General features: G+C 49.2%; 3 protein-coding genes across 11 annotated transcripts in view; 1 reads left to right on the forward strand and 2 right to left on the reverse strand.

The window, feature by feature from the left end:
- LOC128336042 (maestro heat-like repeat-containing protein family member 2A) overlaps positions 1-25,876 on the forward strand; it is a 93,058-nt gene that overhangs the window by 59,802 nt on the left and 7,380 nt on the right. For all 9 annotated transcript variants that reach the window (XM_053275159.1, XM_053275165.1, XM_053275162.1 and 6 more), the window contains one exon: positions 11,431-11,553. The gene's annotated coding sequence lies outside the window, so the exon portion shown is untranslated. The remainder of the gene's footprint in view (positions 1-11,430; positions 11,554-25,876) is intronic.
- LOC128336123 (fibrous sheath-interacting protein 2-like) overlaps positions 1,930-25,876 on the reverse strand; it is a 28,123-nt gene continuing 4,176 nt past the window's right edge. The window contains 11 exon segments of the mRNA XM_053275308.1: positions 1,930-2,158; positions 2,515-2,572; positions 4,104-4,159; positions 4,920-4,948; positions 5,426-5,449; positions 6,689-6,792; positions 8,111-8,326; positions 9,457-9,711; positions 12,991-17,365; positions 18,585-21,642; positions 25,251-25,846. Of these exon segments, the coding sequence (XP_053131283.1) occupies positions 4,125-4,159; positions 4,920-4,948; positions 5,426-5,449; positions 6,689-6,792; positions 8,111-8,326; positions 9,457-9,711; positions 12,991-17,365; positions 18,585-21,642; positions 25,251-25,846 (8,692 nt within the window). The 3' untranslated portion in view covers positions 1,930-2,158; positions 2,515-2,572; positions 4,104-4,124.
- Positions 21,641-25,830, reverse strand: LOC128336044 (uncharacterized). The gene is made up of 2 exons (XM_053275171.1): positions 25,251-25,830; positions 21,641-22,223 (listed from the first exon to the last, which is right to left on the reverse strand). Exons 1-2 carry the CDS (start codon positions 25,783-25,785, stop codon positions 21,937-21,939), a joined length of 822 nt encoding a protein of 273 aa, XP_053131146.1. The 5' UTR covers positions 25,786-25,830; the 3' UTR covers positions 21,641-21,936.

Raw genomic sequence — 25,876 nt, forward strand, 5'->3', positions numbered from 1 at the left:
ACTCCTGATGCCCACAGAGCCCTGTGGTTGTCTTTGGTAGAATACAGGAAGGGTTGACCATTGCCTCCTCCCACACACTATGAGATGATGCCTTTCAGTATCTTCCTATATCGCTGCTGCCCGATAGAGGTGTTTCCCATAGTCTGGGAAACAGCCAGCGGGGATTCGAACCGGCAACCTCATGCTTTCTAGTCAAGTCATTTCCCCGCTGCGCATATCTGCAGGGCTGTGACTTAAAAGGAGGAACAGTTTTTTCCTCCAGTCCTCCTAAGGGCAGGGCTTGGGGTTGAATTGACCAGGAAGCCGATAACAACAACAAATATTTATATGCCGTTTCTCAACAAGTTTCCAAAGCGGCTTACATAGAGAATTAATAAACAAGATAGATAGATTTAGGCTAGGCATCAGGATCAGCGTTCTCCCTCACTTCTTCTTTCTCTGTGCGGAACGGGTTTTGTCCTGGGTGGCAGTTTCAAGGCTGTCTGTGTGTGTGTGTGCACGCATTCAGAATGGGGCCTTCCTGATTCAACCTGAGCGGGATCTAAAAGTCACTGAGTGGACATCAAAAACTTGTGGACAGGGGCATGCCTTAGAGGGGACACTGGTCAGGAGGAATTTCCTGACTCTCTTAGAACAGCCTGCCTTGCCTCCAGTGGTGCATTTTCAGACAGCAGGCTTTACTGTGAGTTCGAAGTTGCCAAATAATAATAATAATAACCGATGCAGAAAGAGGATTTTTTTACCATTTCCCTGGATATAAACTGAGCTCCACTCTAACAAATAGTGAAAAAGCTGAATTGTGTGTTAAGTGCACCCCGAAAGTTCGCAGGGACTTTGGGGTAAATCTGGCCAATATGTGAACGCACGCCCTCCATTCCGGAGGACATGCAAGCTAAAAGCCAGATGTGAAAAAGCTCCTGGAGGTTTTCAGATAGAGTTCCCATGCCCCCTGAAATTCCAAGTTTCACCTGGATTTTAAGCATCTCACCCAGATTGCTTCGCCCACCCAGATTCGCCCGGATTTCAGCTTTCTTTAAAAAAAAAGCAAAAAAAAAAAAGCTAAGCTCTAGCCCTTGTAGAAGCGGAGTTATGGAGCAAAATCTGCAGTCACTCTTCTGCTTGGAAATTATTTCCCCGCCAGTTTACGTAATTCGTAAATTAGGCATCTGGATTTGGAGAGCCAGAATATGGCAACCCTATTTTCAGACAACGGCAAGGCGGTCATACGCAAGGGATGCAGTCACACAGAGTTGTACCCCTTTGGCCCTCCGACAGAGGTTTCTGAAATCATGCATGGTGTGGAGAGAATGGAAAGAGAGAAGTTCTTCTCCTTCCCTCACAACCCTAGAACCAGAGGTCATCCCATGAAACTGATGGCCAGAAAATTTAGGACTGACAAAAGGACTTTTGTCGCACAGCGCAGAATTGATCTGTGGAATTCCCTGCCCCAGGATGTGGTGCTGGCCACCAGCTTGGATGGCTTTAAGTGGGGCTTAGACACGTTCATGGGGAGCAGATCTATCTGTGTGGCTACTAGTCCTGATGGCTAGAGGCCACCTCCAGGCTCAGAGGCAGGATGCCTGTGAATCCCGGTTGCAGGGGAGCAACGTCAGGAGAGGGGGCATGCCTTTCCTGGCCGTGTGGCTTCCCAAAGCGCCTGGTTGAGCCACGGTGGGAGCTGAACTAGATAGGTCTGATCCAGCAACGCTGCTCTTAGGTCCTCCAATTGTTGCTTAACCACAACGCCCATCATCCCCCACCTGGGTTGGACTAGAAGACCTCCAAGGGGCCCTTCTGGTTCTCCCGATTCCATGATTCCGATCCCAGTATCTGGGGAGGGGCAGACAAGCAAATGGGCCGGGTTTCAAAGAAGCAGCCCACCTCTTCTTCTATAAGTCAAGGCAGGAGACCCCCACTTCTGATGAAAATATTTATTCTCAGAAATATAAAGAAGGAAGCTCTCTTTGTCACTCCTGGTCCCCTGTAGCTCTCTCTGGGGCCAGGGCTGTTTGGCTTGGGTTGCTAGCAGACATGTGCGAGAACACTCTGGACAGGGTGCTAGAGACTTTCTCGAGCATGGACGACCATTGCCGGACGGGCCCGACGACATCCGAGCTGGTGGTCCGGATGACCTCTCTGTCCTCTCCCTCGTCTTCTTCTGGGGAAGCAAACAGAGCGCTTGTGAGGGGTCTGTGGGGGGTGAAGGCACCACCTCCTCCCTCCCTCACAAACAGGCATCGGGGGGGGGGGGAGAGCTTGCTTGGAAGGAAGGCGAGCTAGAATGGGAACTCCTACAGAGGTACAGCAAACCGCCTCCTGCGAGAAATCTTTCATCCGTGAGTTAGTTTCCTCCCTGTGGAGGCGTCCTGGTAGTTTGGGGGGAAGTGATGGTTTTTCCAGCCTTGGGCTCCCTGCTTCTCAGCCCGAAGTAGGGAGGGGACAATTCCTGCCCCACGGACCCGCAAGAAAAGGAGAAAGATATCCCTCCCCGAAAACTGCATCAGCGGGACTGACCTGTGATCTGTTCTGACAGGGAGTCCTAAATTTTTTGGTCCTGATAGAAGGAGGTGATCTGCAGAAGGATTAAAAAAAAAGTCAGTCCATACAGCAACAGCTAAAGCTGCCAACTGATTCAGACCCTAGACCCATCTAACCCAATACTGTCTACTCTGACTGGCAGCAACTCTCCAGAATCTTGATCAGAAAGGGGTTCCCCCCACCCCGACATTAGCCCTAATCTGCAGATGCCTGGGGTTGTACCTAGCAGCTTCTGAATGCAATGCAGGTCTTCTGCCACTGAACAGGGAAGCTCCTCTCTACAGAGTTGGGAGCATTTAATCCCCTATTGTCTGACTGACTGCGGCAGCCCAGAGATCCTTATTTCACCTGAGATCCTTCATTATTTACATGTATGTCCCTCTCTTCCTCCACGGAGCCCTGTGGTTATGCCTGTCCCCACAACAATCCTGTGAGGGAGGTTAGGCCAAGAGAAGTGACTGGCCCAGAGTCACCCGGTGAGGCTCAAATGGGGATTTGAACCCGGGTCTCCCTGGTCCCAGTCCAGCCCTCTAACCACTGTACCACGCTAGCTCTCGTAATTCAACCTTAACTGCAGGTTGAAGCTAATCTGTACACAAACTATGAACTGCACATCTTCAGGGGTTTAACTGCTGAGGAGGGGAGACTGATCTGTCAGCAACCGTTAAGCACAAGGCCCTTAATATTTCTGTGCCCAGAGGTCTGTTCGTTTATTTCTCTCTTTTTAAAATATAAGGATTGTGGGATGGACTTCAAGAGCTTCTGGAAGGCGGATTGAAAATGAGAATGCTAGTATTATAATGGCCTTATACAGATCTATGGTGCGGCTGCATTTGGAGTATTGTGTACAATCCTGGTCACTGTATCTTAAGAAGGATATTGTAGAACTGGAAAAGGTTGCAGCTGAGGGCAACCCAGATGATCAGGGGCCTGGAGCATCTTCCTTAGGTGGCTAGGCTACAGCATCTGGGGCTTTTTAGTTTGGAAAAGGGGCGACTAAAGGGAGACATGACGGAGGTGTATAAAATTATGCATGGAGTAGAGAGAGTGGACAGAGAAATCTTTCTTCCTCTCTCCCAACACTAGAATCAGGGGTCACCCCCTGAAACTGAAGGCTGAGAAATTTAGGACTAATAACAGGAAGTCCTTTTTCACACAGTGCATAATTGACCTATGGAGTTCTCTGCCACGAGTTGTGGTGATGGCCACCAGCTTGGATGGCTTGGCTTAGACCAATTCCTGGAGGACAGGTCTATCAAGGGCTACTAGTCTGGTGGCTTTTGGCCACCTCCAGCTTCGGAGGCATGATGCCTCTGAATCCCAGTTGCCAGGGGGGTAACAGCAGGAGAGAGGGCCTGCCCCTTTCAACTCCTGCCTGTAGGCTGACTCCCAGAGGCATCTGGTGGGCCACTGTGAGATACAGGATACTGGACTAGATGGGCCGCTTTGGGCCTGATCCAGCGGGGCTGCTCTTATGTTGTTAAGGAAAGGCATTGGCAATTCTGGTCATGGATGGGCGGAAGCCCTCCTTGCTGGGGTGTTGTGGATGAACAAGTTATCGTTACCTCTAAGGCAGCTGAAGTCTCCTATGTGTCCCGGGACAAATGCATATCAACAACAGCTGGAAGAAAAGAAGGACGGAGAAAGAAAACGCAGCCTTATTCTTCGAGGCTGCTGTGTTGAGAGGGAAGCTGCCACATTATTTTAACATACATAGGAAGCTGCTGTCTGCTGAATCAGACCCTTGATCCATCTAGCTCAGTATGGTCTGCTCTGACTGGCAGCAGCTCTTCGGGCAAGGGGATTCTTTTCCTTGATTTGCCAGGGATTGAACCTAGGACCTTCTGCATGCAAAGTGGGTTTTCTTCCACTGAGCTTTGGATGCTCCTAATGAACACAAGGTGCTGCCTTATACTGAGTCAGACCCTTGGTCCATCTAGCTTAGGATTGCCTGTTCTGACTGGCAGCGGCACGCCAAGGTTTCAGGCAGGGACATCGCCTTATCCTGAACTGAACAAGTGTGTTGCCAGTATTGTCGACACTGACTGGCAGCAGCTCTCCCAAGTTCTCAGAGAGAGAGAAGGGTCTCGCCCAGGCCAACTGGGGGACCCTGGGGGTTGAACCCGGGACCTGCCACTGAGCTGCTGACCCCTTCTCCTTTTCAAGAGGATGGAGAAGCAGCACCAGGTTCCTCTGCGCAGACAGACTGAAGTGCATGAAACGGTGACCCCCATCTGCAAGAGTTCCTTGTTCACTCCAGAACTGGAGATGGGCTTTGGGATCAGAACATGGAGTAGAGCGTTTCACTCTAACGATTTAAAACAAAACAAAAACCAACGGATGGTATCAAAAACACTCCCCCAAATGAACCCACGAGTCACCTTCTTCCAGTGTCTTCTCTTTGTCCTCACTGAAAAGAAAAGAAAAATGCAAGTGAAAACTTGGCAACATCACCATTCTCTGCTCAATTTCTTCCTGCCTTTTCTCATAGGAACATAGGAAGCAGCCATATACTGAGTCAGACCCTTGGTCCATCTAGCTCAGGATTGTCTTCACAGACTGGCAGCAGCTTCTCCAAGGTTGCAGGCAGCAGGAATCTCTCTCAACCTGATCTTGGAGATGCTGCCAGGGAGGGAACATGGAACCTACTGTAGATGCTCTTCCCAGAACGGCTCCATCCCCTAAGGGGGAAATATCTTACAGTGCTCACACAGGTAGTCTCCCATTCAAATGCAAACCAGGGCAGACCCTGCTTAGCAAAAGGGAACAATTCATGCTTGTTACCACAAATGTTGGTTTCTAGCGAAATTTTCCTGGAAACCCTAAAAGAGCCAGTGAGGGTGAAGAGATAGACAATATTTTTGGCAACAGCAGGACTGGAACGTACCTCCTTCTCTTTCGGGGATGAGCTCTGGAAAACAAAGAAAACATTATTGCAATATTCCAGCATGCTCAGTCTGAACTGGGGAGAAAATCTGGCTGTGGAAGGCACTGATTGGCGAGTGCCAGTGCCCTAGCACCAGTCATCTCCACTGTTCCCCTCCCTACAAATCCCTGAAGCAACTTTGTCATTAAAACAAAACACAAAAGAACATTTTTGCCATCCTGAAAGTAGGAATAGTGAACGGTAGCATACAATTTTTAAATGAGTATCGTTAATTTTATGTATTCATTCGTTCGATTCCTATACCGCCCTTCCAAAAATGGCTCCGTGGCGGCTTTTAATGAAAGTGAAACTCCATATTTGCTCCTTTGCCAATGTAAAAGGGCATGGTTGGCGCAGGAACATAGGAAGCTCAGCTGCCATATACTGAGTCAGACCCTTGGTCCATCTAGCTCAGCATCGTCTACCCAGACTGGCAGCAGCTCTCCAAGGTTTCAGGCAGGAATCTTTCCCAGCCCTACCCAGAGATGCTGCCCGGGACAGAGGACCGGGACCTTTGGCATGCTAAGCAGTTGTTGAACCCCTGAATCATGGCCCCGTCCACAGAGGGAGTAAGTAAGTCTGATGGCTGAACCATCGTTTTCTGGTATGTATGCAAGACCCATTATGACTGCTCTTTAAATCCTCTGCCGATGTTTACCCCTCAGGCACGTGGCACTAGAAGATCCCTTTACCCATTGAACAGCAGGAGGGAACTCAGCCTAGGCTTGGGCTGGGGTAGGTAGGTGGGTTTGAAACTCGGGTTGCCATGTCCCCCAGAATTTAGGGTCGCCCCCCAGATTTTGGCTCTTCCATCTGGCTGGACACGGATTTCAAATGTGCTTCCCGGATTGCCCGGATTTTACTCTGGATCCGATCGCCCGGGAGGGCAGAGAAGGGAGGGGGAAGTCTACAAATCTGTCGAATAAATAAAGTGCGAAATTGATTGATGGATGAAGCGCTGTCAAATCGGCGTCGACTCTTAGCGACCACAGAGATAGATTCTCTCCAGGCTGATCGGTCTTCCGCTTGGCCTTGAAGGTCTCTCCGTGGTGCCTTCATGGCTGTCGTACATGCAACTTTAGTTGCTGCATAATTTGCGTAATATGCAAATCAGCCCCACCCAGATTTGGGATGCTACCCGCCAGCGAGTGCATGAGAAAAGAGAACCGGAGGAATGCTGCCCCACACCCAGCCCCAAAGCAGATGCCTCCCTCAAGGTGTTACCTCTCCGAGCTGGGCAGAGATGGTATTGTGCCGCTCGAGGTGGTGGTGTGGGGGGTGTTCGGCACCGTTTCTTGGGGGGTGCTCGTGGGTGGAGAGGTTTGAGCCTGGAAAAGGAAACAACATAGCATGGTTGCAAATGCATGGAACAAAAGACTCATGCTGGGGTCTGACTTATGAATGGCCCCAAGGCTTCCCTTAGGAACGGCCCCAAGGTTCCCTTCGGAAACCTGGCCAGTGGTTACAGGCAGGAGCGGGGCCTCCTTCGTGGTGGCTCCCTTAATTTCTGAATGCTGGTTTTGATGGGTGGCTTTAAGCGACTCATGTTTGGAATGGTGACACTGGGTTGTAAGACTGGGCTTTAAAATGACAAAGGCCGTTCAGTGTCAGCAAGTGTGCATATTGGGGCAAGAAACTCCAGCTTCACGTATACACTGATGGGATCTGAGCTGGCAGTGACTGACCAGGAAAAGGATTTTGGGGAAGGGGTGGTCATGGTGGACAGGTCACTGAAAGTGTCAACCTAGTGCATGGCAGCTGCGTAGCAGGCAAATTCCATGCTAGGGATCATTCAGAAAGGGATGGGAAACAAAACTGCCAAGCTAGGGATGCTCTTATAAGAAGTTGTGTCGTGACCACACTTGGAATACTATGCACAGTTCTGGTCACCAGGAACCTTAATATTGTCGAGTTGGGAAATATTGGAGTTGGGAAATATTGTCGAGTTGGGAAATATTGGTCATCAGGAACCTTAATATTGTGCGAGTTGGGAAAGGGGCAGAGAAGGGTCGCCAAAGTGATCAGGGGGTTGGAGGAAAGACGGCAACGTTTGTGCCTTAGTAGTTTAGAAAGAAGGTAGGGAACAGAGGAAGCTGCCATATACCGAATCAGGCCATTGGTCCATCTAGCTCAGTATCGTCTTCACAGACTGGCAGCGGCTTCTCCCAGGTTGCAGGCAGGAGTCTCTCTCAGCCCTCTCTTGGAGATGCTGCTACCAGGGAGGGAATGTGGAATCTAGATGCTCTTCCCAGAGCAGCTCCATCCCCTGAGTGGGGGAATATCTTCCAGTGCTCATACTTCTAGTCTCCCATTCATATGCAACCGGGGCAGACCCTGCTTAGCTAAGGGGACAAGTCATGCTGGCTGCCACCAGACCAGCTCTCCTCTCTGGTTGGCCACTGTGGGAACCAGGATGCTGGACTGGATGAACCTTGGTCTGATTGGGCAAGACCTTTCTCACATTCTTACGTAGCACTTGCCCTTCCTGGCCCGAGTGAGCCAGCTGGGGGATCTCTTACAGGCCAGCAACGTAGGAACGAAACGGGCAGCCGTATCTCTGCTCCCTGATGGCCATTCGTCTCGTGCCGGCAGGGAACGAGTGTGGCTCTCTGGGGAAGAGGAGACGCTCCCCGGTCCGTGGCTTACTGTTGGAAAGTCCCCTCTGGAGGACTGGGCGCGGCTCCCCGAAGACATCAATATGATCTCGATCTGTGGCGGAGGGGGCATCTTTCCTGTGGGGGCTGCTGTGTCGACACTGCTGCTGGATGAGGTTAACGCCTGGCAGCATTTGCCTAAGGAGAGGCTCCGTTTCCGGGTGAGGCTGCTGGACGCTCGGGCCAGGAGGGTCTTGCTGGGCGTGTCCTGTTTCAGGGCGAGAAGAGAGTACGGCTGCGCTGCTGGGCTTGCGCACAGCTCTGACCGCGCGTTGCTTTGCAGACCGCCCCCCAACAGAGTCCCGGAGCTTTTCCCCCCACCAGAGCAATGGGAATGGCCCAAAGGAGTCAGTGAGCGAGCTTTCGAGTGTCACAGCACTCCTGGGTGTTAAGCAAAGCCAGGGTGCTGCTGACCCCTTCCCTCACAAAACGGCCTGGGGAGGTATGCGTTCCTCCTGGGCACTTTCCAGATTACACGCTGTGGTGATCAGCCCTCCCATCCCAGGCAGTGAACCGGAAGTGAACCCTGTGAAGTGAACCGGAAATGAGCCCTGTCCTGTCTGTCAGGCAGGGACCTCTAGGGATCAGCCACTCAGCACATGGTGACGATGCAGTGACCAGGACCTAGAGGGTCTGCTGGCAGGAAGTGAAGGGGGTCCTTTGTGCTCAGTTGGAGCCAGGCAGGGTGAACAACAGGTTGTCTGGCTGGACAATGGCGGCAACCAGGAGCTCTGTAGGGGCCTGAAGTCTCTACCGTGGATTTTGTGAGTTTAGGAGGGAAGCCAGGGCTTTGGCTTCGGGGAACTGTTTAGCTAGGGAACCATTTGTTAGGGAGCCTGCGTTAGATTTCTTTTGATTTGTGCTACTGCAAATCCTTATTGTGTGTGTTGTGTTTTTATCTGTAACGTAACAAAGAGCAACTGAACCTGAGCCCTTTTATCCAGCCAGGGCTCTGTAGAAGTCTCTGTACCCTATAAAGGTGCTTTTAAAGGTTTCTTGCACCTGGCGGGGGGGGGTATTACTTTTTGAATTCTTCTTCCAGCTGGGTAACCACGATTTTAAAAGTGTGCCACTCTAAACACCAGCTGTGAGTGATCTTTGGAAGCAATCTTGTGAAGTACTGACTGTTTCTTTTTATCTGTGACCAGAAGCTGAGAAAGCCTCAGACTTAAGCAGTCTGAAGTATTTTGGAAATCAAAGCTTTTCTCTTTTTGTTCTTTGTACTTCGATACGGGCCCTCTGCAAGCCTTGGCCCACCCCGGCCCATGGATGCGAAGCGGGCACACCGATACGCCCCAGCAGCTACCCAGGACTTCCTTTCCCACACCGCTTACTCACAGTGGGAGCCATGCTTTCGTCCTGTACTGCGTTCAGCGGTCCTTCGAAATAAAAGGATCGGTGCTCCCGCACCACTCGTTCCTCATCTTTGCTTTTGGACTCATCCGACTTCCTGTAGTTGGGGAGGAAGTAGTCACCGATATCGTGTGCCACAAGACGAAGTGTGAGGTCCTGTTTGTCTTCAACGTCCTTCAGGAGCTCCACCTTGGTGATGTCTGGTTTCATCAGAGTTTGGAAGGAGTTTCTGCAGACCACCTGGAACGAAAGGGGTGAGGCCCAAGCTGATCAGAATGTCCCCCTTGCAGACTTTCTGGGTCCGCAAAGAGGACAGAGGAGGCTAAGAGAACAGCTTTTTTGTTAGGTGTCCCACCATCTATTAAGACCATTCGGGGAGGTTGCCACTGGCTTATCTGGTGGTGACTCAGCGGCAACCCTTTTCTGTAGTTGCTCCAGGGCTTTGGGATGCGCTTGCTGTCCTCTCGGATGGCTTTTAGGAGAACTCTGAAGACACACCTGCTCAGTCAGGCTTTCAGTTGATTTTTTAAATATTGGACTTTAGATTTTTAATGTCTTTGTTTCAACCATTGATTCTATAGTTTATAGCTGTTTTAATTCCTTGTGGACTGCCTTGAGACCTGGTTATTGGAGTTATTTAAAAATGTGTTACATTTATTTATTTATTTATTTATCACATTGATCTCCAAAGAGCCCAGAGCGGTGCGGATAGTTCTGTTTCTCCTCACAATAACCCTGGGAGGTAGACTAGGCTGAGAGAGAAATGACTGGCCCAGAATATTCAGTGGGCTTATTCTCATGATCCAGGTCAGAGTAGGAGGAGCAGCAAAAAAAAGGGGGGGGCAACTAAGGGGAGACATGATTGAGGCTGATCAATTTATGCATGGTATGGAGAGAGCATGTAGAGAGAAGTTCTTCTCCCTCTCTCACAACACTGGAGCAAGGGGTCATCCCATGAAACTGATTGGCAAGAGATTTAGAATGGTTAAATGGGCAATTCCAAGGGTAACAGAATCAGGCACGTTACCATTTTTTCAATGACAGTGGCCATAAGCAACATTTCAAGTTAATATTATATATACCGACTGGCAAAGAAACATCTCCTACAAAGCCATCTTTTTTGCAAAACCCTCAGATATTACAGATAGTGACTGAAATGTGCAGAATATGTCAGTAACGGGATCAGAATTTTTGGACATCATTTCCGTCATGATGTCATTTCTGAATCATCACTTCTGATTCCATTTACCAACCTATTTTGTACATTTCCGACTCTATAATATTTAAGGGTTTTGTAAAAAAAAAAAAAAAGACTTCATAGTAGGAGATAGCTTGGTATATAAAGCTTGGGGAAAAAATGTTTATGGCTATAGTCATTGAAAAGCTACTGCTTACTATGGATAGTGATAGCATGCCTGAATCTGTTACCCTTGGAATTGCCCCCCAAAAAACATTGTTTCACAAAGTTTATGATTAAACTCTGGAATTCACTGCCACAAGGTGCGATGATGGCCATTAGCTTGGTTGGCTTTAAAAGAGTAGAGAAGTACTTGGAGGATAAGCCTTAATGGAGAATTGTCTTGAAGGCTATAGGCTGTATCCAGGCTCAGAGGCAGGGTGCCTCTGAAGACAAGGGAGTAGCAGCAGGAGAGAGGGCATGCCTTCCTCTCTTGCTTGGGGGCCCCCCGAGACATTTGGTGGACCAATCTGGGAAACAGGATGCTGGACTAGTGAGGCTTTGGGCCTGATCCCGCAGGGCTTTTCCCTGGAGAGGCTGGCACAGCAGTTGCCTTTTAATAGAACCGATATAGAACTACTGCCACAAACAGGGTCCAAAAAGGCATGGGATTGCAATAGACTGACATCTTCTTCTGGATTCTCTACAAGTTAACCAGAGGAAACGGTTAACCAGCGGCATGGTGCTGCAAGGACTCAGTCCCAGTATTTTTCTTCTTCTAGGGTCTCAGCAGGAAGTTGGGGTAAGCAACGAGGTGGCCAGATTTGCAGATGATACCAAACTCTTTCAGGCAGTGGAATCCAAAACGGATTGTGAGGAGCTCCAAAAGGATCTCTCTAAACTGGGTGAGTGGGCGACAAAATGGCAAATGCGGTTTAGTGTTGGCAAGTGTAAAGTGATGCACATTGGGACAGAAAAACCCAACTTCCAGTATACGCTGATGGAATCTTAGCTGTCAGTGACTGACCAGGAGGGGGATCTTGGGGTTGTGGTGGACAGCTCCTTGAAAGTGTCGACTCAATGTGCGGCAGCTGCGAAAAAGGCCAATTCCGTGCTAGGGACATTAGGAAGGGGATTGGAAATAAAATGGCTAATATTATAATGCCCTTATACAAAACTATGGTGCAGCCACACCTGGAGTACTGTGTACAATTCTGGTCACCACATGGACATTGTAGAACTGGAAAAGGTGCAGAAGAGGGCAACCCAGATGATCAGGGGCCTAGAGCACCTTTCTTATGAGGCAAGGCTACAACACCTGTGGCTGTTTAGTTTAGAAAAAAGACGACTCTGGGGAGACATGATAGAGGTCTATAAAATCATACATGGTGTGGAGAAAGTGGATTCAGAGAAATTCTTCTCCCTTTCCCATAACACTAGAACCAGGGGTCATCCCATGAAATGGATTGCCAGGAAATTAAGGTCAACAAACCAAAGACCTTTTTCACACAACACATAATCAGCTTGTAGAATTCTCTGCCACAAGATGTGGTGACAGCCAACAGCTTGGATGGCTTAAAGAGGGGTTTGGCTAACTTCATGGAGGAGAGGTCTGTCAACGGCTACTTGACAATGGAGGGCTACAGGCCACCTCCAGCCTCAGAGGCAGGATGCCTCTGAGTCCCAGTTGCAGGGGAGTCACAGCAGGAGAGAGGGCATGCCCTCAACTCCTGCCTGTAGGCTTCCAGTGACATCTGATGGGCTACTGTGTGAAACAGGATGCTGGACTAGAAGAGCCTCCTTGGGCCTGATCCAGTAGGGCTGTTCTTATGTTCTTATATTCAGGAACGCAAAGCTTTCTAAATAGAAATCATAGGCTGTTCTTGCTATTGCAACAGTTTGTGACTAGACTTATTCTTGGAAGACAATGGATTTTATGGCTATTCTTCCTGCCTTCTGTTACAAAGAGTCTCCTCCACCCTTTGTGGCTGACCATCCAGACTGCTCTTCTGGGTGAAGAACCACACAAGGTTCAAGCTTTGTAAGATGAGGGAACCATCCTTGACTGCTTGTAACAGAACCCCACAAATTATTGCTTCTGTTTAAGTGGGGCGGGGTGTCCGTTGGGGTGGCCATGGCTGTCGGGCTGGGCGTGGCTACAGAGGTGGCCATGGAGAATGCCCACACTTCTGAATTTGCAACTACATCATGGGGGTTAACCTAGAATACCTTTGGAACTGTATTCCGCATGAAGTTCTGTGTAACATGGAAAGAGGTCCCTGGAAGAAGTTGTATAAGAAGGAATTGGTGTGGCACTATGCTACTGATCTGCCTCCTCTTACCTCCTTTGGCTTCACTCCAAGGCGCCCAGCCATATCTAAGGATGGCCGCCGTTCCTTCTTTCTCTCCAGATCTGGAACTTTCAGATCAATTGCAATGCTCTTCCCTGAAGCAGATGCCCTTCTTAATTCTGTTAGGCTCATGCCTATCCTGGATAAACATGTCTTTTTCATCTTCTCCAGAGGTTCTGTTTTGATGGATATCATAGCTAAATGGTCTGAAACGATGTCCGGGTCAATTTTTAAGGGTGTATGACCGAGATAGGGGACTATTTTAGGCAATTTTTCCGATGACAGAACCACTTCTTCTTGCGGATATGGCAGATTGGACAGCTCAGGGAAAGAAGGGTATTCCTCCGGCCCCTCTCTGAAGCTGACTTGTGCAAGAACTTTGTCAACAATCTGGTCAAGTTCCAGTGCACTGTACGTCTCGTTTTCTATATTCTCAGCAAAAGGATTGCTAATGCTACAGCTGGAGATCTCGTTAATGATAATGCTGGCCACTTGTTCGGGAAAGATCCCCTTGGATTTGGTGATGTCTTCATACATCTCTTGCTGGGAGCCAGATTTATTCAGGACATTGCTGAAAATGGAGTGCACAACTTGGTTGACTTTGTCTTCATCTTGTGGATCCAGCGTTGGCTGGCCGTTGGCGGTCACCAGGTTGATCTTATTCTTTGACATCTCTTTCTCCACAGACGACTTCAGCTGGTCGGCAATGTCATTCACATCCACTCTGGACAAAGTCTTGATCGTGATTATTCCAAAATCCTCTAGCGCAAATAGAATTTTGGTCAAGAGACGGCTGAGGACCTCTTCCATGAAGAGCACAGAAACCGTGGGGATCTGGGACTCTGAGGGCTCTGGGGCCTGTGAGGCCTTTGAGTTCTGCTTCCTGACTTTCTCCGCCTCCATGTCGCTAAGAAATTTCTGGATGATCTTGTCTGTTTCAAGCTTTATCGCAGTGCTGGGGCTGGACACCTCATCCTCCGATTCAGAGGATGGCTGGAAATCATGCCTGGCGATTTCGCTCACCATGACGCAAGCTACTCGGTTGATGAAGTCTTTATTCTCGTTGGTTAAGTCATCGTACAGGGAAGTGTCTGAGCTGGAATGCTTGATGATGTCTGTGTACACAGAATTGACCACCTCCCCAACAGCCCGGCTATCTTCCGAGCCCAAGTCCTCCATATTGTCCTGTTGCCAAACCTTCAGTTTGTTCTTTGAAATAAGACCTTGTATAGAGTTAATTATTCTCCTGGCAACCTCCTTCATGGAAGAAATACTTCGTGAGTCGATGTCATCCAAGGGAAGGGCGTTGAACAACTTAGAGAGAAATTTTGCTGCAACCTCTTCTATGATGATAGAAGACAACCCCTTGAGGTGCGATCGCAGAGCAATCCCACTCTGCAATGTCTCAGGGATATCTCCATACTCATCCTCCAGACTCTTCTCGGATTCAGCTTCCCCCTGTCGGGTTAGTTCATCTGAAAAGTACGTCTGCATCTGATTCCCGGAGATCTCTTTGATCACAAAGTCAGCAATCCTCTTAGCAAGGATAGTGCAGCCTGCTTTAATGCACTTCTCAATTGCTGGTGTGGACCCAAACTCGGGCAAAAGATTGCAGTAGACAGAGTTGGCTACAGTTTGGCTGACGGTGTAGTTGGGCTGGCACTTCTCAAGATACTGGACCTCAGTGTTCTTGTCCTTTGCAATTTCCGCCATGACTCTGCTGAGGAGCTTCATGTGAATAAAATCAAATTCAGCGCACTTGTCCTCTCTATCACTGGATGTAGATGCCGTTGTAGGAAGAGGAAGGATTTTGGCTAACAGGGCTGCAAGGATGTCGTGTATGATTCGCTGAGACACCAAAAGTGGATACGGTGTACTCGTTTGGCAGGGAGTGTTGATTTTCCTGATCTCCATCAGCACCTTCTTCGCCATCTCTCCAAATTCAAAAGGTTTGGAGACTGGGCTTTCGGGCATCTTGGCCGCCATTCCCTTGATCTGGTAGCCTAAAATCTCTTTCTTGATGGCACTGGCTAATCTCTCTGCTAATGCATGATCACTTTCCTTGTCTCTGCAGATAGGGGTCCTGGACCCCCACTCTTGCAAGATCCCACACAAAGCAGCATGGACAATTTTAGCAACTTCGCACTGGTCCACAGCTGGGAAAGCCTGCCCTCCTTCGGGAATCTGCATGACTTTAACAGGAGACTTTGCAAACTCCCTCAGAATGTTTTCAACTAAGTTTCTGATGGACGGTCCCGCTTCAGCCTCTTTTTTCTCCTCCACACATACATTGGTGCTAGATGAGATCAGTTTGCTTACAAGTCCGCTAAAGATGTCCTTCAAGAACGAAGACGAATAAATATCGACTCTATCCTCAGCCTGTAAGGGCTGCGATTCTGCTTCCCCTAGTTTCACATGGTGGATTGTCCAGCCAGCCATTTTTGAAGCCAGCACGGAACGTAGATTAGGTTGACTGGAAGGCCGTAACGATTCGGAAATACGATTCTCATCTCTTGACTTATTGGTAAATCCTGAGAACTCCTGGTTGCCATACTTTATGCTTGGAGACAAAGATTTTATGCAGATATTTTTGTAAATATCTTTCACCAAGTTTGTAATGCTTTTGTCTGCCTTGAAACTTGGTTCTTCCTTTGTGGGGGAACGTCTCCTCTCCACTTTGCACACAGTGGGCTCATGTTCCTCTGGGACACAAGACTCCAATGAATGCCTGGGGACCCATGATGGAAATATCCTTTGTAGCACCTTGGAAAACATCTCTCCAAATACATTACTGGGGGAAGTTGTGGTTTCTGGCAGGATAGTTTCCACTCGGTCAACAATTGTCTCCATATCCAAACACGAAAACAAGTAGGGTGTCGTATCACCAGTAAACAGGGGCTGGAACCGGTATGCAGCAATCTCTCTCTCTATTAAAGGGGCTAGTTTTTCTGCCAACATGTAGCTGTTACACTGGAAAGCCTTAAAAAGATCAAACTCTGATCCAAAGGTTTGCAATAGGGCTTGGTAAATGCAGCTGGCTGTCTCGATCATGTCTTCGGCGGTTACCTGTGGGAAGGGTGAAGCTTCATCTGCACTCTGAATCACCTTGATGCCTGCTGCTTTGAATTCATTGATCAAAGCATGTACCAGCTTGAGAACTAAGCACCTCAATTCATTTTCCGATAAACTGAACTCTTGGGAACACGCCAGAATGTTTGGCGACGTCAGCATTTTGCAGAAGAAGGCAACAACCACGTCCTCTAGAAACCCGGCAGAGTAGATGTGGTGTGAAAATGGTTGGTCTACTTGCTGGCTTGGAGTGCTTTCACTGTCGGACGAATCATTGCCACTTAAAAAGGGGTGGAGGTGGAAATTTAGAATTTCTCTGATGAGCACATTGGCCACTTCGTAGACAGTGGCATTCCCTTGGTTGGTGAGAGTATTCTGAAGCTGGCTTTGGGAATCAGTCTTCTGCAAAATCTGGTTGTATACTGAACCAGCAATGTCTTCCTCTGTTTCTTGATCCATGTCTGGGACTCGCTTGGGAACATTTTCCAGCTTGATTTCATGCGCTGAAATCTCGTTGATGACATAGCTTTTTAGATTCGTGGCCATCTCGATGAAATCTGAATCGGAGAAGTCGGCCTGGCTTCCTGTGTAGGCAGCAATGCTCTCTGGACTAGGGAATATTTTCATCAGAAGCTGTTTGAGCATCTCTTCCAACAGGCTGCAAGGGAAAACGGTCATGCAAGAGACTGGGAGGTGACTGACAGAGGTGGAGACCGGAGCGGGAGTTTTTTCCAGTGTTAATGACTGGAGGTGATACTTGAACATTTCATTAATGATGAAGCAGGCAATTTTGGTCACATACAGGTTGCTTAAGCTTTCCCGGTCTTCCTGCAGGGGTTGCTGCAAGAGAATTTCGTGCAGAACGTCGCAGTACACGGACTCCACCATGCTCTCCAGGGCTTCTTCCGAAATGCAGGTTTCTCTCTCGTTGCCGTAAGAACTGATCCAAATGGCCTGCCTCAGAACAGTTGCCATGATGTCTTTTTTGATTGGGGCCACCTTGTCGCGCAGCTCCGATCCAAACGGGCCATCTTTTTCGCCTGAGCCTGTGGCTGAGCTAGAGGAGTCCGGGGAAACCCGCACCAGCAGCCGATCAACAATGGCCTCCAACACTGGGTAGGAAAGTGTGGTGGTGTAGGGCACTGGGGCCCTCATCAGAGGGCTATCAGGGCCAACCATCAGCCTCTTCTCGATGAGGCATTTTGTTTCTGCCATATTGATTGGGCATGCAGACTGAAGCTGGTGGTCTGCTGGTTCTTCATACTGGCCATTTGATACGATGAAGTATCCCTCTCGTCTTCACTGTCTTCATCGGATGGTGTTTCCTTGTAAGGTGGCTTCCACTCCCCTTCTGGAGCGGAGCCCAGATCCAGTTCTGGGCTTTCCTGGACACTGAACTGACCTTTGACAAGCTTTTTGGTCAGCGATTTGGCCAGCCTCACAGCTGTGCTCCCCACATCATCCCCAGAGGCTCCAAGTGGGTCGTCTGATAAAGTATCCGAGAGCTTACAGCACAACTCATGAATTATTTCTCCTAGGGAGTTAGTAATAGATGGACTTCTCCTGGTTTCCTGTGCTTCTGACCTTAGATCCAAGGGTTTAATAGTGCTTTTATACACTTTGAATCTTCCCATAAAATCCCCTGCGGCAGCTCGGTCCCAAGTGGGAGACTCCTGTCTAGTGGTGTGCACCGGACCGCGGAGCTGCAGTTCGGAGCTGGGGTGGGGGGGTCCATTAAGGGCGGGGGGGGCTTTACTTACCCCTCCCACCCTTTGCTGCTTTGGCGCCATAAATATTGCAAGAAATCCGGGTGGCAGGATCCCTCGCCGCCCGCTTCTATTACTAATTATGGCTCTGCTCCTCCTCATTTTAAAAATCGGGGGGCGGCAGGGTGCTTCCCTGCCACCCCCTCGAAGCCCCCTGCTGCCGCTGAAGCCCACTTAAATCTCGCCCGGACCGGAGGAGAAACCGCGCTCGGGCGGGCGGCAGCGAGATGTCCGTCTGCCTGCCCGCTCCCTGCCTTGCCGAGTGCAAAGTGCAGGGAGCCTTCTGCGCACGCGCGAAGAAGGCTTCCTAGTTCCTTCTTCGCGCGTGCGCAGAAGGCTCCCTGCACTTCGCACTTGGCAAGGCAGGGAGCGGGCAGGCAGACGGACATCTCGCTGCCGCCCGCCCGAGCGCGGTTTCTCCTCCGGTCCGGGCGAGATTTAAGTGGGCTTCAGCGGCAGCAGGGGGCTTCGAGGGGGTGGCAGGGAAGCACCCTGCCGCCCCCCGATTTTTAAAATGAGGAGGAGCAGAGCCATAATTAGTAATAGAAGCGGGCGGCGAGGGATCCTGCCGCCCGGATTTCTTGCAATATTTACGGCGCCAAAGCAGCAAAGGGTGGGAGGGGTAAGTAAAGCCCCCCCGCCCTTAATGGAACCCCCCACCCTAACCCTCCCAAACCAAAACCACCCCTTCTCCAGACCGGTTCGGAGGCCAGTAGAATGGCCTCCGAACCGATCCGTGCACACCCCTACTCCTGTCCAGATACAAAAGGCTGGACGTGCTTTTGAAGGAGCTCTCCGATGAGAAAGCCAGCAATTCGGTTGATAAGAAAGCTGCTCTTGTTTCTCACATCACTCTGGACAGCTTCCAGAGAGCCAGATTTCTGTATGATCTTGCTGCACAGAGAGTCCGTTATGTTCTGGACATCTTCATCGGAGTATTCGTACTGTTCCGGGAGTGTTTCTTTCGTCACTCTGATTTCATGTTTTAACAGCTTCATTCGGACATCATCGAGTAGTTGGGTAGAGAGTCTTCTGAGTTCAGATTCTGATGGGAGTCTTTTATCTGAAGGAGATGTAGCCTTTCTGGGAAGTGTAGAATGGAAGATTTTTGATAACAGACCAGTAATTATATCTTTTAGGAGTCCTGATGACAAGAAGGTGCTAAAGGGGGATCTACTCTCTTGGATTTCCTTGAACTCATCACCAGAGTTTTCTGAATCGTCCTCACGAAGCAGAGTTGAAGAGGAAGCCTTGGGCAGATCTCCAGAAAACAATGGATGGAGGAGATAGTCTGAGATACCCTTTCCAACCAACTGCTTAACATTTTCAAAGAGGGTACAGTCCTTCATGTAGTCAAAGTCATGTTCTGAGCGCAAATCTCTCTCTCTTGATATTTTTTTGCAAACAGAGTCCACAACATCATCCATGACATCCGTCAAGGGCCCCTCCAAACTCTGATCCTCTCCTTTGGGTGGCCTGGAGACAGTAGCTTTGCCAAACTGCAAGTTGATTGAACTGGCCAACTTCTTCACCACCTTGGCAAGTTCATCTTCGCACGGCAAGCTCCCGTTCGCACGGCCTTCTTTCCTGTCCGTCGAAACACAGAGGACCTTGGATAAAACCCTGGACACGATTTCTTCCAAGAATTTGGCAGGGAAGACTCCTGTGTGAGCTGCCGAGGGCTTGCCGATGCTATCCAGAACCGTCCTGACAATGTTCTCAGACAAATCTTCTGCACTGGGGCTTCCTGGAGGGTGTTCATCTTTAGAGAGGAATGTTTGGAGGTGATGTTTGGAAATTTCTTGAATGATGAAGCTGGTCATGCTATCGACGAAAGCAGCGTTTCGGCACTTCACGTCCTTCTGTATAGACAACTGTGAGCCACACTTCTTTAACATGTTCTTATACATGGCATTAACCATGCCCTGAATCTCCTTCTCAGAATGTAAACGGCACCGGTCGTCCTTCTTGGCCACCCAGATTTTGTGTTGCGAAATGGACGACATCACTTCATTGAGCATGTAGGAGCAAAGCTCATCAGAATCCACTTCTGGCTTCTCGCACTTTTCTTGCTTCCATGAAGGGCTCTTACAAGGTGGGAATAGTTGATTTACGAGTCAATTTACCACCCTTTCCAAATACTTCTGGGATAATACGGTAACATACGTTGGAGGCGGTTTCCTTTTCACTTGGACCTTAGGAAAGCACATGCAGTGCTCAATTCTCTGGATGATTCTTTCAGCGTTTAAGTGTTTGTAGGCACTCTGGGACAGACGCTGGCACACCGGTGGGGGCAGCTGGTAATCCAGAATTTCCATTAGGATGATCTCAGCTGTTCGCTCAGCCATAGCGTCCATATCATTCCCATTGTGCCTATCGGCAGCTAACTGGAACCCAAACTCTTGCAAAATAGAGTTGACTATTTTCTGGATCGTTCGACTGTCCACCAGTGGGAAGTACGCCTTCTCTTCAGCCCTCCACAGAATCCCAACACCGGCCTTACTAAATTGTTCCACCAGAGTGTTCACAAACAATCTGTTCATCTCGTTCAGGTCGATACAGGAGTTACTGTCGTATTTGGTGCAGATGGAAGAAAAGATCTTGATCAAGAGCTGAGAAATCACTTCCTCCAGAAAGATGGCAGAATAAACAGTAGAAAATGTGGGTGGGGGCTGGCTCTGGTCGCCGTGTCCCGTCATAATTGTGATTTCTTTTCGGTACGTTTTCTTTGAAGTACTTGCCAATACGGGCTTTCTTGCAATGGATCTACCGGTGGGTGGTGCGGCCACCTTGGAGCCACCCGTCCTATATTGCATGGCTGTCTCTAGGACTGTCTTATCCCTCTCTCCTGTGTTCTTTCTGTACTGGCGCCTCCCTGGAACATGTCCCCTTGGCTCTAGCTTCTTGGATATTGGCAGGGAGCAATAAGCATCACTCCTACTGTATCGCCCCTTTTTTTCACTGAACGGTTGTCCACGTGCCTTTCTAGAGCTCGGGTGCGTGAACCCCACGCCCTTTTTTGAGTATGCTTTCACATGTCTTGGGTGCTCGATGCTTAGGGAGAGCTCCGTCATCACAGGCTTTACCAGGGTGTGAGCTAAGACATCGAGGGCCGATTCGTAGGAAGGCCGATTCGTAGGAACCGACTGACACTCCTCCCAAGGTTCCTCAGTGTATTTAACATCATACGTGAAAATGGAGGCAGTGGAGTCAACTTTGTGGGCTCTCGTCTCTTGACTTGTATACCGGAAGAGTTCGTCGTCACTGATTTCTTTCTTCATGTCATAGATCGGTTCGTCTTCTGGGAACTCGTCAAAGGCAAAGGTGCCGGTGAAATGCTCTGTCGTGATACATTTGTCCAGCAGCGTTCGGATCAGCTTTTCACTGACAACATCCAGAAGGACAACAGATTTGGGGGAGAGCCCCAAATTGCAGCTAAGTACATTGTCTCCAAGCTTATAAGCATGCAGGCACACTGAGGAAGAAAGGAGATGCTTTTTGGTAGACAGATCTGCATCTCTGTACGGCATCATGTTCTGAGACCTGGAGTCAGCAAAGGTCCCTGTGAAGCCCTCCTGGGACTGATCAGGCCACAACGAATCCAAAATGATGTGCAGAACTTTGTTGACAATATGTTTTGACTCAGCGGTCTTCAGGCTGCGAATAAAATTGTCCAGATTGGAAGCCACGCAGCTGAGTCTCTGCTTTTTGCGGGCCATCGGGCCCATCATGGACAGGCAGGTCATGCCTTTGACATCTCGGGAACCCCGACAGTCCCCTCTGGAAGCCCCAGTAAAAGAAGATGAAAGTAATCACTGGTGAGCCAGGATGTCATTGGTTTTGCCTTCGCTCCCGGGTTGGCTCCTTGTTTCAATTTCCAAGAACAGCAGGTTGGCAACCTCCTTCACAAGAAGGTGATAAACATCGTCGAAGTTGGCTATGCAGAGAGGCGGGACATAAATGCGCTTGGATCTCCTCCCCGAAGAGCTTTTCCTGTTGATGGTCTCTTGCAAGATGTTCCTCTCACAGAGGATGCTAATGATCACCTCTGATATCTGGAAAGCAATGTCTTCTAAGTTAATGGGAGGGCTCCGTGGGCTCTTCAGCCCATGTTCGGGCAGCAAGCATCCACGGTGCAGTACATGGAGAGACTCCCTTCGAATAAATCGTTCCTCTCCTGAGCGTTTTCTCGCATGCTGGGATTTGAGATGCTTAAGACCAGACTGCAGACGACTGCCTGGGTCAAAGGCTCCCAGAACAAGTCAAGGCACGAGGACGTCTTCCTGCTGGGAGGTGGCAGGTACATGCTCCTCCAGATTCGTTCCTGCAGCCACTTCGATTCGGACCATATCAGCTCCTGTCTCCATGTCGGCAGAGAGGCCAAAGAGTCTGGAAAAACAAACGTGGAAGTGTTAATCCTCGTGCACCTCCCCCAAACCACTGAGAAGGTACAAAGCCAACTTCTTCTGTGACAGACCGGCTTCAACTTCACTCAGTATTGTCTATGCTGGCGGGAAGCAGCTTTCCAAGGTTTCAGGCATGAATCTTGCCCAGCCCTACCTGGAGGTATCAGGGAGGGAGCCTGGGCCCTTCTGCATGTAAAGCAGATGCTGTTCCACTGAGCTGATGCCCCACCCCCTAAGGTAATATCTTGTAGCACATGTAGTCAGATGCAAAGCAGGGTGGACCCTGCTTAGCAAAGGGGACGGCTCGTGTTGACTGCCACCTAATGGCGCCGCGGGGAAATGACTTGACTAGCAAGCCAGAAGTTGCCGGTTTGAATCCCCGCTGTTCTGTTTCCCAGACTATGGGAAACACCTCTATCGGGCAGCAGCGATCTAGGAAGCTGCAGAAAGGCATCTTCTCAGACTGCGCAGGAGGAGGCCGTGGTCAACCCCTCCTGGATTCTACCAAAGACAACCACAGGGCTCTGTGTGGTCGCCACGAGTCGCCACGGACTCAACGGCACACTTTACCAAAAGACCAGTTCTCCTGTATACCTGGAGATGCTGCCAAGGATTTAATTTGCTGTGAACCACACTGCCCATTGAGATCATCTGGAGAGGTTCGTTCGTCTGCAGTTGCCACCGGCTCGTCTGGTGGCTACTCAGGGACGGGCCTTCTCCATTGCTGCCCCGAGGCATTGGAACGCGCCTCCTGCTGAAATAAGAGCCTCCGAATCTCTTACAACTTTTAAAAGGGCAGTCAAGACGCATTTGTTCACCTAGGCTTTTAATTAGATATTGTTTTAATTGTGTTTTAATAGTTTTAACTTTTTAAATTTTAATTGTTGAAATATGTTAATCTTTTTGTTGGTTGTTTTTATTGTCTTGTAAACTGCCCAGAGAACTTGCCTTTTGGATGGTATAAAAATATGCTAAATAAATACATACATACATAAATTTAGGACCTTCTGAATGCAAAAAAGATGATCTACCGCGGAGCGAGGGCCCCATCCCCATCCATATCAAGCTGTCTTCTGCTAAGTCAGACCCTTGGTCCATCCAGCTCATTATTGTCTAAACAGACTGGCAGCAGCTCTCCAAGGTTTCAGATCAAGGTCTTTCCAGCCCAACCTAGAGATGCTGCCAGGCAGGGATTGAACCTGGGAGCTTCTGCAAGCAAAGTGGTGCTCTTCACCTGAGCTATAACCCCTCCAGCACTATGAATCGAGTCTGGATTACATCTCAGCCTGGTCATTGGCTCACTGGGTAGCCTTATACAAGAGCCAGTGTGGTGTAGTGATTAGAGTGTTGGACTGGGGAGACCCGAGTTCAAATCCCCATTCAACCATGAAACTCACTGGGTGACTTTGGGCCAGCCACTTATGTCTCAGACTAACCTACCTCACAGGGTTGTTGTAAGGATAAACATGACCATGTACAGTGCTCTGTGCTCCTCAGAAGAAAAGCAATATTATAAATATAACAATAATTTTTTTTAAAATGTCATTATCAGAGCTACATGCCTACCGTGCTAAAAATTTTAAAATCCAGCACTAAGATAAATAGGATTGGGTCCGTCCCCCCATCCCCACCCCCATATATGCCTATTTTGTTTTAATTGACCTTGATTTTAAAAAAAATAAAATTGAGATGCGAATTTTAATTTTATATGAATTGCTCTGAGACTTGTATTTGGGCAGTATACCAATATGCAGGTGATAGGATTTCTGAACCTGAGATTTGGACGGCAGCTGCTGGTCAGAGTGGACAATATTAGATGGGTTAATAGTGTAACTTAATATGAGGCCATCCATAGCTCCATGGGGAGACAAAATGCTTTCCACACAGAAGGTCCCAGGTTTACTGGCTTCTCCAAGTCAAAGGATCTCTTCCCTTGGAGAGCTGCTGCCAGTCAGAGTAGACAATTCTGAGCTGGAGAGACCAAGCGTCTGACTCAGCTCTCTAAGCTCCTCTCTTTGTTTTGTTTTATAGAGGATAATATCTCCTTTCAAAATCAGAATCGAGATGGGAAGTGTTTCCTCCTTTGACATGTATTGGGCCGGATTTCCGTCCTGTGTGATAGTTGAGCCCTAACTTAATATCAGCTGGGCACAGCCCAGGATATTTAGATGCCGTGATGTGTCTATACCTACAAAGGTTAGAATCATTCGGACAATGGTTTTTCTCTGGTGCAACTCAATGGATGCGAAAGCTGGGCTTTGAAGGAGCAAGATAGGAACAGCATTGACACTTTTGAACTTGGGTGCTGGAGAAGACTTTGGAGGAGACCATGGACAGCCAGGAAAACCAACCAATGGATCCTAGAACAAATCAATCCAGAATTTTCACTCAAGGCACAAATGACCAGGCTCAAACTATCCTACTTCGGACACATTATGCAAAGACCCAGCTCCCTTGAGAAGTCCATAATCCTGGGGGAAATTTAAGGAAAGAGAAGAAGAGGACGGCCAGCAGCAAGGTGGATGGACTTGATTACAACAATGAATGCACTACTGAGAGACCCTAAAGGCCAAGTTGATCATCCTGGAGAGAATTTATCTGTGGTCATAAAGTCGACTCAGAGTTGATGGCACTTAATCAATCAATCAGTCATGACCTGTTTGAAGCTAGTCCCCACTGTATGGGGGTGGGGGTGGGTCCTGGCATAGCAAGCATGAATTATCCCCTTTGCTAAGCAGATTCTACCTTGGTTTGCAATTGTATGGGGACTACATGAGAGTTTTGTAAGATATTCCCCTTAGAGGCTGAAGCCGTAGCTTGGTGAAAGAGCATCTGTATAAGTGCAGGCAGGAGGTCCTGGGTTCACTTCCTGGCAGCATCTCTCTGGGAGAGACTTCTGCCAGAAAGAGAGCTGCTGTTGGTCATTGTAGACAATATTGAGCTAGATGGACCAAGGGTGTGGCACAGGGAGAAGCCAACTTCTTATGTTCCTATGAGACCTCAGACTCACCTTTGGGCCGGAACGTGATCAGCTCCTTGATGACACTCAGCATGATGTGGTTGGCCAGCCGCTGGATCTCACAGGGGTCCGGCACATGAGCACAAGCCAGGAGCTCCAGATCTTTAAGTCGATCGGGACTCTTGCTCTTGAAGATGCAATGTTTGCTCTCCCACTTGGAAAGCAGGCTGCTCCCTTCGTGTGCAAGTAGGTTGTTCTCCCCTGACGAGCTTGAGTGGCTTATCCTTTTTTCCCAGCGGTTGAGCAAGCTGTGGCTCGAGGAGGGCTCCGCAGACATCGAGGAGCCCACGGGAGGCCTCTCCTTCAGCGGGAAAACATGCTTGACTTGCTCGTAGCAGCTGGTTTGCACCATGGGCTCAGCTTCCAGCCCAAATTCGCAGAGAAGCGTGCTGACGATTGTCTCTGCAGTTTGGCCAAGTTTGAGCGGGCAGATGGCAGAATAGCAGACGTTCTCCGGGATTGTGAGTGGCAGGCCTCTGGGGAATGGGTTGTAGGGGATGAGCCCTGCCTTCTTCGGAGGCCCCATCCCTGCAAGTCTGGGAATGGCTTCGTGGTCTGCTGTTTTCTTGAAGAGCTTTTCCAGAATGCTGCCCTCGGGAATGGAGCCTTGTCGGGGA

This window comes from Hemicordylus capensis, chromosome 12 (assembly GCF_027244095.1).
Source record: "Hemicordylus capensis ecotype Gifberg chromosome 12, rHemCap1.1.pri, whole genome shotgun sequence".
Lineage (NCBI taxonomy): Eukaryota > Metazoa > Chordata > Lepidosauria > Squamata > Cordylidae > Hemicordylus > Hemicordylus capensis.

Excerpts from the sequence above, each read along its gene's own strand:
- LOC128336044 (XM_053275171.1), bottom strand. The coding sequence starts at position 25,785 with ATGGGGCCTCCGAAGAAGGCAGGGCTCATCCCCTACAACCCATTCCCC. Across the intron at positions 22,224-25,250 it reads GATCACGTTCCGGCCCAAAG|ACTCTTTGGCCTCTCTGCCG; the intron begins GTGAGTCTGAGG and ends TTGTTTTTCCAG.